The sequence below is a fragment of the Stegodyphus dumicola genome, chromosome X1 (genome assembly GCF_044657685.1).
Source record: "Stegodyphus dumicola isolate Sdum_Otavi_A_Nest chromosome X1, ASM4465768v1".
In the NCBI taxonomy this organism is placed as follows: domain Eukaryota; kingdom Metazoa; phylum Arthropoda; class Arachnida; order Araneae; family Eresidae; genus Stegodyphus; species Stegodyphus dumicola.
The window spans coordinates 161,880,072-161,900,166 of record NC_140780.1 but is presented as its reverse complement, the minus strand read 5'-3'; the positions used below and the strand labels follow the sequence as shown (position 1 = coordinate 161,900,166).

At 30.7% G+C, this 20,095-nt stretch overlaps 1 protein-coding gene across 2 annotated transcripts in view; it reads left to right on the top strand.

Moving 5' to 3' along the window:
• The window catches only part of LOC118185717 (A disintegrin and metalloproteinase with thrombospondin motifs 9-like), a 690,813-nt gene that overhangs the window by 489,281 nt on the left and 181,437 nt on the right, over positions 1-20,095 (top strand). For both annotated transcript variants that reach the window (XM_085807434.1, XM_085807433.1), the window contains 4 exons: positions 744-880; positions 3,444-3,564; positions 5,770-5,862; positions 12,170-12,336. In XM_085807434.1, coding sequence (XP_085663560.1) covers positions 744-880; positions 3,444-3,564; positions 5,770-5,862; positions 12,170-12,336 — 518 coding nt within the window. The remainder of the gene's footprint in view (positions 1-743; positions 881-3,443; positions 3,565-5,769; positions 5,863-12,169; positions 12,337-20,095) is intronic.

Sequence of the window (20,095 nt, the reverse complement as noted above, 5' to 3'; positions counted from 1 at the left end):
CCTCCCATACTGAAAAAAAGTTAAGATTCTCTTTTGTCATTTACATAAAAAACAACATGACTTTCAATCAAAAAGTTGTTCCTGCTGCTTATGGATTATGCTGTCTCATGTTATACAGAATTTGTGAGGAGTCATTTTGTGTTCTCATTTCATCATTACTTGAGTCATCAGGAGGACAGCGGGGCCAGATTAAGACCTTTAGAGGCCCTAAGCATTTAAAAGATTTTGGTGCCCCCACATACATTTATTCCAATTTTTTCTTCATTCTGTCTCTCTTGGTTTTGGTTTAGCTGCACTATGCATTCCATGCTAAAACTGGCAATGGAAAATTCTGTAGTGCTTCCCTTCCCTAATGCCCCAAGAAAATGCTTTCATTGCTTAATGGTTAATCCAGCCCTGAAAGACAGATTTCATTATTAGATTTTTCACTTGAAATCAGACCGTTTACATTATTAGAATTACATTTTTCATAAACCTCTGAAAGTTTTAGTGCAATGTACCATATTTCTTTAGCAGTATTTTATTAGCCATGCTACTCAACATATAAAATGAACTAAATAATTCTGAAATCTACTTGATTCCTGTTCAGATTACATCACTATGAGCTATTCATTAGCTTGAAGCAATCACAATCCCAGTGTTAAAACGCATTATGAATATTTGTTTGTTGATTTATCTATATATTAGAAGTATAAAATTTATTTAATGAAGCATATTTGATAAGTAGATTTTTCTCCCCACAGTTTCTCCTAATGATAAGTGCAAGCTGTATTGCAGAGTTGCTGGATCTGCATCATACTTTATTCTCCGGGAAAAAGTAATTGATGGAACCCCATGTGACCTAGGATCATTCAGTTTATGTGTAAATGGAAACTGTGAAGTAAGATATGAAAATGATAATATTATAGTATGTAATTTTTATTTCCAAATCCTTAGGAGTATATTTATAAGTACTAAGTTTATTTTTTTAAATTTGTCTCAGTACCAGTTATTAATCAGGATTACAAATACCTTTGAAAATTGACAAAGTAACTATTGGTAAAATTACATATACCTTTGAAAATTGACAAAAATTGAATTTTTATTGACAGTGAGAAATGCTCATCTTTACACTGATGGATTACTACCAAATTTATTATGTGCAATGACCACTGTGGATATTAACAAAGTATACAGCTGCTTTGACAACATTTATGACTAATTAAAAATATATTAAAAGTGTCTTCTAGACGTTCCTTTACAATATGTCTGCATGATAATCATAATTATTCCAGCATGAGAAAGCAGTGATTTGATGTCCAACAAAGAATATTGTATTCAAATTAGCTAAAAAAAAATTTTTTTTTTCTCTTATGTTCACCTACTTGGTTCAAAGTTTGGTACTAAATTATTTAGAGGCGTTATTTTACATTTTTGCACTCTGTTAGCTTTAAATAGTTATAGATCAAGAGAGTGTCTAAGAATAAATAGCTTTTGTAGATAGAATTGATGTTATCACATTCAAAACAGTTTGCAGGGCAGTCATTTCTTAGCAAGACTTTTGTGTGAATATTATCAGGCTGAATCAAGATACTTTCGTGATCAATATATTTGATCTTTGTGTGTTTGACACTGGATTTTGCTTGAGTATTTGAACATTCTATTGAAAAAATTGAAGGATTCATTGAAAATTCAGAAAATGAAGCAATATTGCAGGCTCAGTTTATTTCAGTTTCGTGGATTGCACAGTATTGCAGCATCAGAATCCTTTACTGAATCCTTAATTTGAAGAGCAATACTTAAAAAATATTAGATATTACCCCATTTTTATATACAGTACAAAGTCTTTAATCTGGACGTCCATAATCCGGAATGATCTATAATCCAGACCTCATAGCTACAAACTTTCTGTGCATGCGTAGCAGTTACGCATGTGCATAATACATTTACGCATTCATGTTTAATGTATAATGGACCGTATAAGCTAGGCTAAAATTATCTAATTATCTATTTCAGTTAATCTTGCAGATTGCGTTGTTCCTTAATCTTCTAATTGGATCTGGCTTATTATTTTTTGCAGACTGTTAGAGCAATTTTATAAAAAGTAAGCTTGAACTTTCTATTATGTCAAAAAGAGTTTCCGATTCTGGAGCTGGCAAAGGATCTACAAAGCGAAAGCATGTTTCGATGTCCATCAAACAAAAAGTGGAATTGCTGCAAAAAATGGATAAAAGCATGAAGAAAGTGACAAAAAAGTGAAACAAAGTTTTAGTGAAAACAAAAAAATTTCGATTGACAAGTTAGTCGGTATTCTCGGCACAGCAATTACAGGATTTGAACAGCGGAACTTTGTAACTGAACAAGAAATTATGTCTGTTTATATAATTAAAGAGAAAATATTAGCACATAAAACGAAGCAACTTAAATTGAAAGAAATGTTTAATAAAATAAACAAATAAATGTTAAGCTTTTTTTTTTTTTTTTTTTTTTTTTGTAAATTTTGATACCCTTTAGATCATAACTGCTCTTTATTTCATAAATTATGGTTTTATATTTTTAATTTTATAATTTCTGCATGCCGTCTTACCAGATTTAATTTGATGATCTATAATCTAGAAAAAACACTAATCCAGAATCTCCGAAGTATCGACGAGTCCGGATTAAAGACTGTACTGTAGCATGTATTAGCAAGCATTTCAATTTTTTGCTATGTTATAAGTGTTAAATATATCAAAGATAAAATTTTAATTATTTCTTAGATCTTTTAAAAATTTTATAGAGATTTGAGCCTAGCAGTAGTATTGATGGATTAGAAGTGCGAGGTGTGTTAAGAAATTCGTTTCACTCATTCCAATGAATCCTAGAACTTTCCCATGAAAATTCTAAAATTTAATGTAATTTTTTTTTTTTTCAATTAAGGCTTCTGTTATGTAGATAATGTATTACAGTGTCCATAGGTTAATGCACATAAAGTTTTTAAAATCAAAAATTGCTTTAGGATATCCAAAGCTTAATTTTGATAAACAATTATCTAGGTGGAGAACAATATCAAAGAAATTTGCTTTGCAGAAACAAGAAAAAGATACAGTATTAGGATGCCAGGAAGTGAAAAGTCTGGAAAATGTGCTATTCAAAACAGTTGTGTTAGCAGTTTAAATAATGAATGAAATGTATATAAATTAAAATGTTAAATAAATATAAACTAAAATGCATTGTTCCTAAACCCATATTATAAAAATAAAAAGATGGCAGCATGAAAATTAGTCCTGTAATGCAGTATTTAAGATGTTCTCTATTAGGGAAATAAAAGTAGACTTTTCATTCTAGAAACAGTATCTCTTATTGAAAGAAAGCTCTGCTAAATTGCCATTAGCAAGTAAAAATTTTTGTTCAACATTTCTTACCTTTGTATTTTAATTATAACATTCTTAAACTGAAATTATACTAAGACTTATATTTTCCAGGTTGCTGGTTGTGATCATATCCTTGGTTCTAAGAAGACTCTTGACCGTTGCGGTGTGTGTGGAGGGGATAATAGTACATGTAAAGAAATTACTGGACACTTTAATAAAAAGGTTGATTATGGTAAGTCAGAGCTAATGAATTAGTGCTTTCATTTCTGTTTACACTGGCATGCTGTTTAAAATTATTTAAAAATTTTTAATTGCTTTTCTTAGTTTTAGGTATGTATTTAAGTCGTACAGAATTATGAGGTAAATATTTAAGACTGATTAGAATTATAAAACACAAATAATTTAAAAGAACTATTAAATTGTTTTACATCTCGTTCAAGTGCTGAAACGTACGATTTTGTAATTAGTGTACTATTACAAAATGTGTTTTGCATTTCAGAAATATTCCTTCAAACAAACTGCATATAAAAGTCTCCTATATTATAGTTTCTTATATGTGTTTCATATGTAGTGAATATGGAAAACTAACAATGATTCTTGCACCTTTTGGAAATAAACTTATGATTTTTTGTTCGCAAAAAGTATATTTTCAGAAGGAAAGTTCATGAGTTTCTGTTTGCTGAAGAGATCTGTGGTCTGAAACTAGCTGTTATTCTACCTTATATCAAACTTAATCCTTTTGATTAATTAATTCTTTATAGCAGCTTCTTTCTTAGGGCTTTAAATTAAAAGAATCGATATTTTTGCCAAAAAAAAAGTATAACATGCAGTAAGAAAGTTGAAGATTTTCATAACTACGTTCAACAATAAATTCGACTTTATGAATATTAATATTCTTCCATTCTACCTCCCCCACAAGATTCTTGGCTTTCTGTAGCAAGGAAAATGTAATGGAGAGAAGCTTTTTATATCAGTGTTTCTGTGACTAGCATGGAGCCCACCATTGGCTTGGTGCTTAAGACCACTGAATACTATAAGTTCAACCCAGGCTCAATTCCAAGCAAACAGGTTGTCTACATGGTTGGTTTTTATGATTTTCCCCATATGTAACCTGAATATGAGCCAGTTTACCTTAGAAATTCTTGAATGAAGTCATCCTTCCCCTTAGCCCTCATGTGCTTCAAAATACTCAAATAATGTAACTTAAGATTAACATACAAGAACAAAGAATTAATTAAAGAAACAGAAAGTAATTTAATTTCCATCATTTTAAATATAATAACATAGTCATTTTGGTTTTTAGATGGTAAGTATAGTCACTTAAAAAACATGGAGGGGGAAAGTGTAGGAGACTAGTTTCAAATGTGAAAACTTGGAGCCAACAATAAGTTATTTTGTTTCTTATCTGTTAACAGGTTGCCAAATGGCACAAAATCTAAACAGATAGCAGCAACACTAATGATACATAAACCTTCATGGAAAAAAAAAAAAAAAACTTGTAATAACAGTGCTTATCATGCAATCTAATTTGTAAATGTTCTTCCAATATATGCAACAATCTAATTTGTAAATGTTCTTCCAATATATGCAACAATCCACTTTCGGTTTAAAAAGTCACAGAACTGCACAATTCAGCATCACCACGTCTACATGGTTGGCATTTTGCACATTATACATTGCATGGCTATTCTTGACATAATATAAAGAGGCTATCGCATTTTGGTGACTGACATGAAATTAACAGAAATGTACCGTTATTTTAAAACCAACTGTACGAAAATCTTTAAGTAAATTTTGATTTTGCTTTTGTTCATTTAAGTATAGTTCTTATTCCATAAACTTCCATAAATAATCCTTTGGAAAGAAAATAAATTTCATATTTTTTAGTATGGGTCATTTGTGCAAGTTAGTTAATATAAAGTACTATAATTGAGTCAATCCTGTTTCCTTCTGATTTAAGTGGTGGGCATCCCTTTTAAAACAGGCAATGCCCACGTGATTGGTAATAATTTAATCAACCAACCATTTTTATATACATGATTGAGTGCAGCATTTTCAATTAATTCTAAAAAAATTTAAATGGTGATTATACAATTCAAGAGCAGTAAGTGTATATAAAACTGTAGCAACAAGAATTTCAACAAGAGATTTTTATTGAGTTACAATTTTCTAAAATAAAATTTTCTTTTAATTATAACAGTCATGCTTCAGGTGAGAAGCACAAGCACAGAAAAATATGTTAAAACTGTTATTTATTTATTTATTTATTGTATATGATAAAATTAAAAACAGCTCGTAAAACATGAAATATTTCTGTGGTTGATATTTTGAGTATCAAATTTCTCAATTTGATAAATGCACATATGGAATCCGTTTCTTTTTTCCTGTTTGATTACTTACTTTTATGTAGCTAATTATGTGGATTTTATTCTTAAAGGCTATCATAATGTTGTAATGATCCCTCCTGGTGCTAGCAATATTTACATAAAACAACACAGTTCTGATGAAAATGTGGATGATAATTATATTGGTATGTCTTTTAGTTATAAAATGAAATTTAATTTGTAGTGTAAATTTGTGCTTAGTAAGGTATTAAAAATATTATGTTCACCTACTGAATATATTAATTTTAAGTTCTGTTTCAGAATTTCTGCTGTTTAATACTGCTATTTACAAAAGGAACACATCTATTTTATTTGTTTTGAAAAAGCAGCTTATATTTTATGTTTAATATTATAATTAATTAATATATATATTTTATGTTTAATTTAATATGTTATAAGTTTTTTTTTTTTATTACATCTGCATTTATTTTGCTTGTGTAGCTCCAAATCTGCTTTCATGTTTACATGAATTGGCATACTTCTGTGTGTGTGTATATATATATATACACACACACACACACAAATACACATGCACAGCTGTACTGTGAATTATACACACCACACACAACTGTAAATTATACTGTGTTATATATATATACAATTTACATATATGTAATATAATTTACAGTTAGCCCAAATGCAAGATCCTTACATTTAAGATAACAGTGAATTATTTTAAAGAGTTGTAGAAGGACCTGCATAGAAGACAGCCTAGTGCTGCAAATTTATACAGCCATAGGATCTGATGTAGTGTACTGTGTCCTTTGAGACATTTTGCAGTCTTCTTAAAATACTTAAATATGTGCTTTCTAAATTTATGGAATTATTCCTATTTTTTTGCTCAAGTTTTCATTACTAAAATTAACTGATGTGGACAGTACATGACTTCCTTGTATGGCCAATTAAATTCTACTCGTTTTTCCCTCATTTCATTCAAAGTTATTTCCTCGAATTTCATTAGAGATATATTTCTCATTTTATTAATTCAGTCCTTATTTCGCAGGAAGACAAAAGCGCATAAAAACTCAAAGCACCATCATTAAAAATTGTAAAATACAGAAAAATCTAAAACACCATATACAGTTAAAAACAGCTTTTACAATTAAAATTAGAGTTTGTATGCAAAAACAAGTGATTCGGTCAGCGGGCAAAAAGACAGATTTTTCAGTGCTTTAAATTCAAAGTTTACAAGGTGCCATTTGTCAAAAAGACACTGAAATTGGTGCACAAACTGACTTAATTCATTATTCTAAGATTTTCAAAAAGGAATAAAAACCTTAATGGGAGCATAACAACATGTCATTCATTCACTTTTAAAGCAAAAATTGCACACTTTGCCCACATATACAGATAAAAAAACTGAGCTCACTGAGCCAGTAATAGTAGCTCACAGAGCATAAGTAGATATATACAGTCAAAAGTCTTTAATCCGGACTCGTCGGGACTTTGGCAATTCCAGATTATCGGTTTTTCCGGATTATAGATCATCAATTTAAATCTGGTAAGATGGCATGCAGAAATTATAAAAATTTAAAATATGAAACCGTAATTTATAAAATAAAGAGCAATTATGATCTAAAGGGTATCAAAATTTACAAAAAAAAAAAAAAAAAAACATATGTTACACATTATCGAAATTAGAAAATTGCAACCGGAAAACTATTTGATGTGTTTTCGTGATATTTATAATGACGAGGAATTTGATTTAAATCATATAAAAGATGGAGTACATTGAGATGAAATACTACATTTAGTAAGGAATTATAAGCCAAATAAAATAAAAACATCTGCCCTGAAGATAAGCATAGTGCTGACAGATCAACTTCCAGTTCATTGCGCGCTGCGACGTCCCCCCCCCCCACAGAGCTGCGTGAAATTGATAAACAGATTTAGGAATGGTTAGAGAAACAAAGGATATGCCTTTATCTATTTTTTGCAGCAATTCAACTTTTCGTTTGATGAACATCGAAACATGCTTTCGCTTTGTAGATCCTTTGGCAGCTCCAGAATCGGAAATTCTTTTTGACATAATCGAAAGTTCAAGCTTTCTTTTATAAAATTGATCTAACAGTCTGCAAAAAATAATAAGCCGGATCCAATTAGAAGATTAAGGAACAGTGCAATCTGCAACATTAACTGAAATAGATATTTAGATAATTTTAGCTTAGCTTATACCATCCGTTATACATTAAACGCGCATGCGTAAACATATTATGCGCATGCGTAAAGGTATTATGTGCATGCGTAAACACATTATGCGTTTACACATGCGCAGAAAGTTTATAGCTTTGAGCTCCGGATTATGGACATCCGGATTAAAGACTTTTGACTGTATATATAAACCAAAAAAGGATGTGCACATCTGCATGTTACAGCAGTCCCATATGCAAAATTTCAATGTTCTAAGGCTACTCATTTTTTAGTTATGCGAGATACGTACATATGGATAGACGTCATGAAAAAAATATCTCCCGAATCCATTTTACAATTTGTTTTAGGAAAAAGAAGTTTTTATTCTGTCTGTAAATACAAATGTCATGCAAAAATATCCTTTAAATGGATTTTAGAGGGTCAAAACGGATATTTTCGTTGAAATATGATACCTGAAACTTTGCGAATACAGTATTTGCTTTACTTTGTACAAGGAAGTCAAAAATAGAAAGAATTTTACTGCTTCAACTATGACTTAGACAAAATAGGAAACATGTGAAGTTGACGAATAAAATTAATATATTTTCTGTTTTAAGTGATGGAAACAGTATATATCAGCATTGGAAAATTTATACAGTAAAAATATTTATATTTTCTTTCAGTTTGTTTCTTATATCAACAATACTAGAAAATTTTCTTTGACTTCACATTATTCCTTAGACACAATCTTACTGAAAAGTTTTCTGTCTCTTTCCTAAGTATTGTTTAATTTCAGCTTTCTCATTTTAAGATACTTCATACAAATACAATTTAAAATCTTCCTATCTGAAGTAAATTGCAGTAAATTTGAGTCATTTGTTCAAAAATTTTGAAGTTACTTTGAAATCTTTTTGTATTTTATTTAAAAAAGTTGATACTTAGTAAAATGCACTACTCATTTTTATTAAAACTGTGTACATGCATCCCTAGAAACAATAAATATTGATGGCATATTTCAATTTCCCATTATAGTATTCTAAAATTTTTTTTAAAATCTGAATTTGATTTTAGTTTTTAGCCCAAAGGGTAGTTAGCCCATAAGAGTTCTTAGTCCCGAAACGGCATTTTTTGTCAAATCACTAAAAACATTAAATCATTTTTCAAATACTTGCTGCTAAATATTATCGCACTGTGTTAAATTTAAAGAAACTAATTAATCAAGAATCTGCATGAATGTATGTGTGTTTCTCACATTGTGAAAAAACAACAATACCTAGAGCCATCAAATTGTGAATAATGTAGTCCTTCACCCGAATATGGGCATTTCGAAGGCCAAAGTTTGAATTTAGAATTTGTTTTATTATTTATTTCATATTTTGTAAAACTGTAACGAATTTTTGATTAAAAAATTCATTTATTTCATAGCAAGTGGTAGCAATACTGTATGGAATAAAACATTTTTATCTCCAGTATGTGAGACTGTCTATTGGAAAAGAATGTTGTTTTTTAATATTTTTAGTCCAAATGCTCTCGAAACGTGCATGTTTGTGTGTACATTAAAATAAGCACCCTGTTAGACATAATATAAATTCTGAAGGCTTTCAGATTTTTTCCACTCATTATTGTCAGTGTTTTTTTTTTTTTTTTTTTCTAATTATTATAACAGTTTTGAAAAATAATTGCTTTATACATGCCTAAATTATTTCAAACATTTTAGAACTTCTGTCATTACACAGTGATAAATATTTTTGATGTAGCAGGAAATTGTCTTTGAATTTAAAATATGTGGCCTGCCCAAAAAAAGGATGGGGGAGGATACAAATGAGATATAATTTATTTTTCTTAACCATTTGACTGCTACGCGGCGCAAAAGTGCTGCGTTCATTTGTCTCGAAAACCACGACGCAGCGCTTTTGCACTGCGAGTTTCAGTGTGTCTTTGTTATTTCGTGGGTGTGAACGTAGTCTGACCTCACGTGTACTTTGTAAGACAAGTGCATTCTAAAATAACTAACTGCGTCGCGGTTTTCAAGACAAATGAACACAACGCTTTTACACCAAGTAGCAGTCATACGGTTAAATTTCGGGCATGTTCACTATTATAAATATGATGTTTGCATGGGTAAAAGTCTATATTGAATAAATAATATTGTTGTGCATAATGACTTTAGTGCTGTGCACAAGACTTAGTGTTTTAATGTAGGATTACATTCCTCCACAATTGTCTGATGGGAAAGCAAAAAGTTAAGATGCTTTTTGAGATGTGCACGAATGCTTATATCTTCAAAACTACAGATGATACAATCAATCTAAATACATCATTAGATAGATGAAAAAGCAAATTAGCAAGCACAAGAAAAAAATATTTAATTGGATAAAGGGTATACGCATAATAATGCATAAAAAATAATGAAATTTTGGTGAAGTCAAAGCTCCATGTGTATGCGCAACTGCATGTTAGTGGCAAGATCATCTGGTAAATGGTCGCATGTAAACAGTCAGTGCATTCAAATGGTATTTGCTGTATTTTATTTTATTTTGCCAAGCTAGTGATGTTGTGATTTATAGAAATTTGATGACTGTAGCAGACTGTGTACCAACAGAATTTACTGTTAAGCAGTATATGAGATTACAGGATTCAGAAATAGATGATATTTGTAGGGTAATTGTTAATGAGCAGTCAAGACTTAGTCTAGCATCCATATGTATTCATCCAATTGTTAACTCAGGCAATTTGAAGATGTTCTTGTTTAGTGCATTGCTGAGATAGTTTGAGACTGCCTTATTGTTGCTGAGTTTATTATAGATACAGATGTTCCTATTATTATGATATTAGATTTCAATGTAGATGTCAAACGAAATGAAAAGGCATTTGATTTTATGCAACATTATTTTAATCTCAGTATAGTGCCAATTAACTGTCCAAGTACACTTGGCAATTGGTTTACAGATTTAATATTTACTAAGAATATAACTGCCGAAATCTTAAATTAGTATCATATTTCTCGTATCATCAACCAATTGTACATGGTGGTGATTTTGAATGAATAAATGTAATAAACTATTTGTTCTGTAACATGTTTACACTTCCATTAGTAATCTTACACATTAAACACCAGCAGTTTTTAAACTAAAAGAGAGAGCCTATCGTCAGTTTTTTTATCTAGAATCCACATGATTTGAATGAATTAAATTCTGTTCTATTTTTGTGAAAATGTATGACAAAATATTGCCATTTCAAACTTAAATAAAAACATAAATACTCCACATTTTAAAAATGTGATGTGCAAATTATTTGTGTGATTTGTTTATTAAACTTGTGACTGACTGATATTTAACTATAGTAGATGTTATTTGATTTTATGTTCATTTATTGCACATTTTTTACTATGAATATTGTTTCCAATTTCATTAACTTACTCATTTTACTATGAATATTGTTTCCAATTTCATTAACTAACTATAGATGCCAGTAAATTCACATGTTTATTGGAATAACTTTTTATTTCAATATATTGCAGTACATGATGTGAAAACTTATAGTTTACATTTTAAAAATGGAATGTGAATATTATTTATATAATTTATTTTGATCTATATTTAGAACTTATGACTAATTTTTCTAAAGGAACTATTTTCAGCAATAAAGCATATGGCTAATTTATTTTTAAAGCAATTATTTTTAGCAATAAAGCTTATGACTAATATATTTCTTAACTCTAGGTAATGACATGTGATTTTATGCTGATTTATTAAATATTTCACTATGAATGTTATTTTCAAAAGTTACTTGATTAATTTACTGTAAATGCTGTTAAACTGAAATGTTAACTGGAATAACTTCTTTTTTATTATTATTATTATTTTGTAGAACATAAAGTCAGCATTTAAACTAGTTGATAAAAGTAGTGCTACATTTTATTATTTTCTTTAATTTTTTTATTACACTAACATTTCATATCTTAAGTAAAAGCATATTCTAAAAAATATTTTGATATTAAATATATTAATCTTGACAGTCGTGCTGTGCACTTTTCTGGCTCTTCTAAAAAAAAAGTAAGTATCTCTTTTAAATTTTGTAGTCTAAGAATGCTCTTTACATTGGCCATTTGTTAAAATCAAATCCAGGTAAGAAGTTTATTGAACTATTTTTTTAAAATATCAAAATGTTTGGTAACAAATGGATTGTAAGTACTTTTTTGGAACTTATTATGTATTTGATAATGCATTCTCTTTATGAAGGTTTGTTTATTTCATACTGTTTGAAAACTTTTCATATGCTGACATTTTGGAATGAATGAATTTTTCTGATTATCTTATTTAGCTTTGAAAGATCCAGACGAAAAATACATTTTGAATGGAGACTTTATGATCAGTATGTTCCGCAAGACATTGCTATATCATGGAATAATGATAGATTATTCAGGAAGTGATAGTGTTGTTGAATATGTAAACAGTTCTAAACCTCTCCCTAAAGATTTATTTGTTCAGGTAATTTTCATTTTTAATGATCACAGTCATCCTGTATATTCATCTGCATTTAAAAATTTTTCTTCATTATGGGGGGGGGGAATTATAAGTTTTTGAAGTGTTTTTTCAGTTATTACAATTTGAATTAGATTCCATTGACTACTGATATTTTATATAGCCTTTCTCAGAAATCTGACTAATTCAGTTGATCAGGTGTCATGAAATGCATCTTTAATTAACATTAATTTAAACTTATATTTTGGTGCTTGAGTAACTTAAAAATTTAATTTGTATTAAATTTAGTGTGAATCAAGTAAACTTTGTTAAATTTTTGCCTGTCAAACGTTTGTAAAAACATCTTAAGCTACTAATGCTTCACATTTCATGAACAAGTTGAATCTGCAAAGTGTTCATTGTGATCAAGGCATAGACTTTTCCCTGTGAGGTATTTCTGTTAATAGATATCTCTACAAGTTATGGAGGGGAATATATAAGCAAAACTACTCCATTTGCAAGTTACAATGTAAGTTTGCTTTAGGAGTAAAACTAAAAGCTCTCCTGCTTTTCTGTCTGTTAAAAAAATATTTGGTTTTGCATTAAACAAGTTTTAGACTACAGCCGCCCATACGGGAAAGTGGTTAGGGACTCTGACAGCTATACCGAAGGGTGCAGGTTTGAATCCTGGAGAAGGTATGGATTTAATCTGTCCATCTCTTCATAGGAGGCAACTGTGGCCCACTTATTAGATGCCTCCCCTAATAAAGTGACCACTCTCTTCTGGCCTTAGAAGTGGCCAACACCTATATATGACTAGAACCTGCCATTGGGTGAAAACGTTTTGGACTACAACTGTGTTTAATAGCAGAATTATTTGTTAAATTATTTATGCATCAGATAATAATATAGCATGAGATATATTCAGCATGAGGGATAGAAGTTAATCAACAAAGGTGCAGTAGTTTAGCATCCCAATCAACCATGTCCAAACTCTTGGCTGTGTGGACTGTGTAGGGATTCAATAGTCAAGTATTACTATTTATTATTACATTTACCTCTTAGTCTGCATGTTATTTTGAAATTTTATAACTCTGGAGAACATATTTAAAATACCTCAGTATATTGTATTGTCATGTTTTATGTGATATTATATTATATTTATTTTTGCTCATTCAAATGCAGTTTAACTACATCACATTCAGGTGAACATTTGTACATAACCATATTAATTAGAGTCTAAATTATCTGAATTATTATATATTTATATTTTAGCATTTTAATGTTACATGTATTTGTATCGTAGTGATATTTTAAAAGAAATTCACCATTTTTGTTGAACATCAAATTTTTATTTTTGAAACGTGCAAAACTAAAACATTTCAAATGCCAAACTTCAATGCATCTTTCTAGTGCGAGAACTTTTATATTTCTCACTGGATATATATTTGGTAGCATAGTAACACAAAGATGTTAACAGCATTTCAGCAATTTTGCTTGTTTACAATAAAAGAAGATTTTGTGTTTATATCAATGTAAGGAAAGCTGATTCTTGAAAAAAATTAGTCATACTCATTTTAACAGTAATAAAAATATACAGGTATATAGTTTCTAATTAATGTTAATGAATAATGCTGATATTTTTCTCATAAAGCTAAAAAGACTATATATTTAACTTTTTAATTTTTATCTAGCTCATGTTTAATCTTTTCTAATTTTTATTCTTACACAAGTATAGGGCTGCTACTGAGAGAGATGATTGAGTGAACAAATGAAAACTTTATCTTATACATACAATCACATAACTGTGATTTTGAACCTCTGATATGTAACTTAGTAAACATTTTAAGGTAATAGTTGACATTGTCATTTTGCTAGATAAGAGTGATGCAGGTTCCTGTTCGCTAAACCTGTTGTTTATTAATTGTATGTACTAGTATGTAACTGTATGTTCTAGTTTACAGTCATCAGCTGTACTATTTCAGAGTGTTTTGTAAGCCTGAAAATAAATTTGTCTGTATACCCTAAATACTTTTATATAAACTAAATTTAAAAAAAAAAAAACGTGCCTGCCTCTTTCCCGGCAATATATCTGAAAAATTATCAAGTTTCCATAAGAATATGCTTCATTTTCTAAGGGTGTACTTCTTAAGCATATACAGAAGGCATTCCTGAAAAAATATGATCACTATTTATAATGTCTGTATGTTTATCCATACTGATCTAACTTTTGTTTGCTGATATTTTATACAATAATAACGGTATCTGCAGCAGAATATTAATATAATAAAAGCTTGAGCATATTATGTGCATATGTATATAATATATGAGAAGCTTGAGCATTTTTATTCTTTGTTTTGCTGCTAAGGTATAATATTTTCTCAAAAGAAAATTATATTTATTTGAAGGATGTTAATTGCACTTTTTAGTAAATTCTTATACTTAACTCTGAGTATTTGTGACATTTGTTATAATAAAAAAAATACCATAGAAGCAGTGGGACAGGAAGGTGACAAATATTGCTGCTTTTGTATTAACATGCCTTTTTGTTACATGAAATATCATGTCAAATAATTTACATAGGCTTTTGCAGTCACTAATTGCAGCAAAATGTGGGATAACGATGTGATGCTGTAATGATTTAGTATTATTGTACGATGCTTGGGGGGGAGTTCTGTTTCATTACTTTCAACTATGCTAGTGCTGATGTAAACAACCAGTTCTAGTGAGTTATCATCTTATCTCTGCCACAAATATCATTATCCCCAAGTCGTTTATGCAAAAAGGGGCCCACCTGCGGCCGAGCGGTAAAGTCGCTGAACACTGGTAGTTCGGTCTGAGGTTCGAATCCCACGAACGGGCTGGCTGCATTGGTGTTTTCGTGGTTTTCCCCATGTGTAACGTGTATACGAGCCAGTTTCCCTTAGAAAGTCCTCCACGAAGGCATCCCTCCCCTTAGGCAGATAGCCCTCGTGTGCTTTGCCATAATTAAATACACACCACACCGTTTATGCAAAAAGATGATATTTTTAATCCAAACATCATAATAATATAGTCAGAGCAGATATGTTTTAGACAGTGAGATGGGGTGATATCACCCGTTCGCTCATCGAACTGACCATAAAGTAAACAAGTATGTCTATTCGAATCTAGCATGTTATTCATGTCTACTTAAGAGCAGTGCAGATATATTTGTGTTTGTTTATTTTAGGATCATTCTACGAGCGAATGGACATTATCTCCCCATCATACTGCCTAAAACGTTTCTATGCCAACTATACAATGATGAGCAATATTTTATCATATTGCAATTTATTATTTAAAAATTAATCAGATTTACGCTAAGAATAAGGGGGAAGAATATCCATCAGTGAGAAAATGAAGATTTTTTGTATTGTAATGCAGTACTTTTCTGAGTTTATCAAATTATTCTTTGCTTTTCCTTCTCTGATATTGATTTTCCTTCTCTGTTATTGATTTTATTAGAGCTTTCAGTTTCTAAAAATAAAATAAACCCATTATTATTATTATACTCATTAATATTACATGGTTAAAAAAGTGGTTTTTACAAAATGTTCCATAAAATAGAAACAGGGCCATGAAGCAACAGCATGTAAGTGGAGGAGAAAAAAAAAGTCATAAAGAAGGTTTCAAAAGCCTGTTCGTTGCTAAAATATGTTAAACCTTTGACATCAAGTGTGGAAGAAGCCATTGAGAAGTCATGAAAGTGAAGAACAAATTAGAAAGAACATTCACAAAGAAAACAAAATAAACTCAAACCAAATAAATAACTTTAGAAATAATCATAATGAAGAAGGAAATAAATTAGAAGACAAACATCAGATAACGAGGAAGAAGAAGAGAGACAAGCAGATAAAGAAAAACAGTAATATTTTGTTTTCTGACATCTCTGACTGGCCTTTCTACATTCCAGATAATTGTCTAAGAGTTGTCTAAATTAAAAGAGGAAGTAAAGCATTTCAAAACAAATATGGACCATTTATTTCACTTTAGAGACAAGGGGGTGAGATTAAGACAAATGATCCTAACCGACAGTTGACATCTGATGAGTTTTATATCTGTCAGCCAAATGGAGAGGAAATTCTGAGAACCTTGATGGCATACTGAATTAAAAATCAAAGCTTGTATTGTTTTTGTTCTAGGCTGTTTGGCACAGATGCAAGTCTGAGTAATACATCTAAATTTGTAACTGATTTTCAAGTGTGGTAGAAACAATCCAAAAGTTTACAACTGTAAAACTTCAGAATAAAATAAAGCTTGTTTTGAAAACTTGAAAACTTTAAGAGCAAATCTGTTGCTAATAGAACAACTGATCCAGTTAGTGTACAGCTTCTAAAAGAGGAAAAAGAAATGGAAACATCTTTCAAAAAGACTCACAAACTGCATTATCATTTTGGCTAAACAAAATCTTCCATTCTGCAGGCAGAGATGTTGATGGAAAACAAAGGAAATTTTCTCCTGCTAATTGAACTTCTATGATCCTATATTAAGAGAGCACGTAATCAAATTAAAACAGTCAACTTAGTCATTGTCGAGTGAGATATTAACAAGCTGTTTAGCTGTTTGTCACCCACCTCACAAGAGGAGTTTATTTGGCTTCTGGGTGGTTGGTTGGTTTATTTGTTTATATTGGTTTATTTCTGTTAATCACTCAAGGGCTATTTGCCTAAGGGGAGCGATGCCTTCGTGAAGGGCTTTTTAAGTGAAACAGGCTTGCATACACATACGTACCCATGGGGAAAACGATGAAAATGCCCATGTAGGCAACTTGTTTGCTGGGATTCGAACTGTAGACCAAATTACCATCATTCAGTGACTTTACTGCTCAGCCACTGCTGGACCAACTTCTGGATGAAATTGTTAAGGAAAAGGTTTTGACTGATATTAAAAATGGGGCGTATTTTAGTATCTTTTGCAGTACACCCAACATGTCATACATAAATTAAATGAGTGAAATCATTCATTATGTTCACATAGAAAACAAAATTGAAATAAAAGTACCATTTCTAGTTCTTTTTTTCAGCTAACTGAACAGAAGCTATTTTTAAAGGTTATTGAATGATATGGTCTAATAACATTGTATCATGGACAAGGATATGACAAACTTCTACAATGGTTGGAGTGCGTTCAAGAGTTCAAGCAAGAATTTGTGAACTTAATCCCAAAGCACTGTTTGCACCCTGTACAAACCACTCTCTTAATCTGTGTGGATCTTAATCTCTGTTGCAACAGTTCCATTAAGTATGACTTTTTGGAGGACCTTAGAAAGTTTGTACGTGTTTTTTTCAGCTTCTGTGCGAAAATTGGTGATCCTTCTGACAAATGTAGAAATAACACTTAAGCAACTTTGAGAATTAAGAAGGATTGCTCACTACAAAGCTATTAATCCTGTGCTTGAGTACATTCAGAAGATTACCGATGCCATTGAGAAACTGTGTGATGATCAAAACCATGGAAGCAGCTCAAATTCTGTTGCCTGCAAAGTGTGACTTTTTTTTTTTTTGTGTGTGTGCTTTTTGTATTTATAGAATAATGTCTTAGAAGTCAACAGTCAACCACGTTCAAAAGTATTTACAGACTTTTGGAATAAGCTTAGAGAAGAAGTTTGAGTCTTTAGGAAAGACAAAAGAAATGATCTTGCTGAAGAGCCACTGCAATTTGCAAAGCACACATATAGAGCGTTGGGCATTCTTGAAGTAAAAAGAATATCAGCAAGAAGAGAGAAGAATGCAGACCAGCTGCTGACTTAGGACCAAGAATTAAAAAGGTCAATATTAGAGTGCTTGTTTTTTTCAACAAGAAATTGATACACGTTGCGAAGGCAGGGTATATATATCAGATTATTTGCAGTCATAGAGCCTAACAACCTGATCAAAACCTCGGAAACTGAACTTCCCAAGTTTGTATGGAAGAAAGTCTGTGATCCAGACTCATCAGGAGTTCAGCAATTCTGGATTTGGTATTTTTGTCAGATATTAGATGATCAGCTTATAAAATCTGACATATTTTGGTAGCATAAACTAGTATTAAACTCCTAACAAACATTAAGGGAATTATAATTATGTCTGGACAGAGCTACAAAATCTTAAGAGGGCTTTAAAACAAACTTTTTTTTTATTAAATCAGAACAGGTACATAAATGTACAACTCATGCTTACAATTCAGCTAATCACTTGTTGCAATGTAGAGTAACAATAAGTTCAAATTAAAAACTCGGCTAGTTGTCAAAGACTTCACAATTCAATTTAATGCAAAGTTGGATCACAAATCTACTCGGTGTATGTAGTGAATTTTGACATTATAATTCAAAGCTGAAGAATGAAATCTTATATGAGCTAGCAAAAACCGAGTAACGTGGCCTCAAGAGGCAGAACAAACTCTGATTTACAATCCAAAAAACCTCACGTTATTCTCGAACTAATTTACATTCTTGTAGGAAAACAGAAGTGCTAGAACATGTCTAAATCATAACATAACTAGTTATTTAAATTAATAGAAACCGTATATTCCCTACTAGAATTTAAGTAATTGCAATGAAGGTCTTTAACAGTCTTGGTAAGATTCTAATTTCTAAATCTAACTGGAGCCAACTTTTTACAATGAACAGATTACAAACTAATTAAGTTATCTCTGTTTCAAATTTACATGGAGAACTTTTACTCTATGCATTATTTCTTGCATTTTCTAGCATCCCTCTACCCTCCATCAAAATGTACTTAATTTTAAGAGCGTGTGGCATTTTACATGTATTTCAACACTACCACCTGACCCAAATCCTGCATGTTAGTAACTTAGGCATACTAGAACTCAAAGAACATCATGAATTTTAAAAGTACCCCTAAAATACTAATCAAAATAGTTTAATTAACTTTAATGTTGGTTTGAGAGCCTAAGTTTTAACTACTCGCATTCATATCACTAGCTTTCCTTTAATTCATTACCATTTGCTAGCTTGAACTTAAATATCTCATGCACACATAATCAATTCAACTTTGCAAGTATACAAGAAATTACTTTAGCATTTAACCCATAGTTTCTAGTAAATTTGTATGTTTACAAAATTGATTTGTTAGATATATTTTATGGAATATTTATAATTATTTTGCATCGAAAAAATACCCAATTTTCACTTTACATCAGAATGTACAGAAATCCTTCTGCAAATATGCAAAACTTCCTCAAAATAGTCTCTTAAACTAAGCATCAAAAATCTCCATTTGGTACTAAATTAAAATGCATTATTAAATTAAAATCTTGCTATGTAACAAAACTGAAATGTCATCGCTTGAGGCAAAATATTAAGATAAATAGCAAATGTTCCTCTTCAGGTATGAGTTAAAATCTGAATACCTGAAGAAAATAAATTTCATACGTCTTTTTTTTTTTTTATTAGTCATTTGTCTGCTTGGCCACGAAATCACTCCAGGAGGGATATGCAGCAGGTTGGCAGATCCTCACAGACAGAAGAGGCCTCTGTTCGCCTTCTGCATACTCTGGAAATATCCATTTCCATGGGCACTCCTTAGAACGTGTTGATTTTCTAACTTTCTATGATCATCGTCATTCATTGTGGCTTAATTTTTGGAGCCTAGTATATTAAATAACACGTACAGTATTATGCACTTAGTTAAATACAGTACAAAATCCGTAATCCGGACTCGTCAGGACTTCGGCGATTCCGGATTAGGGTTTTTTCCGGATTATAGATCATCAATTTAAATCTGGTAAGATGGCATGCAGAAATTATACAATAAAAAATATGAAA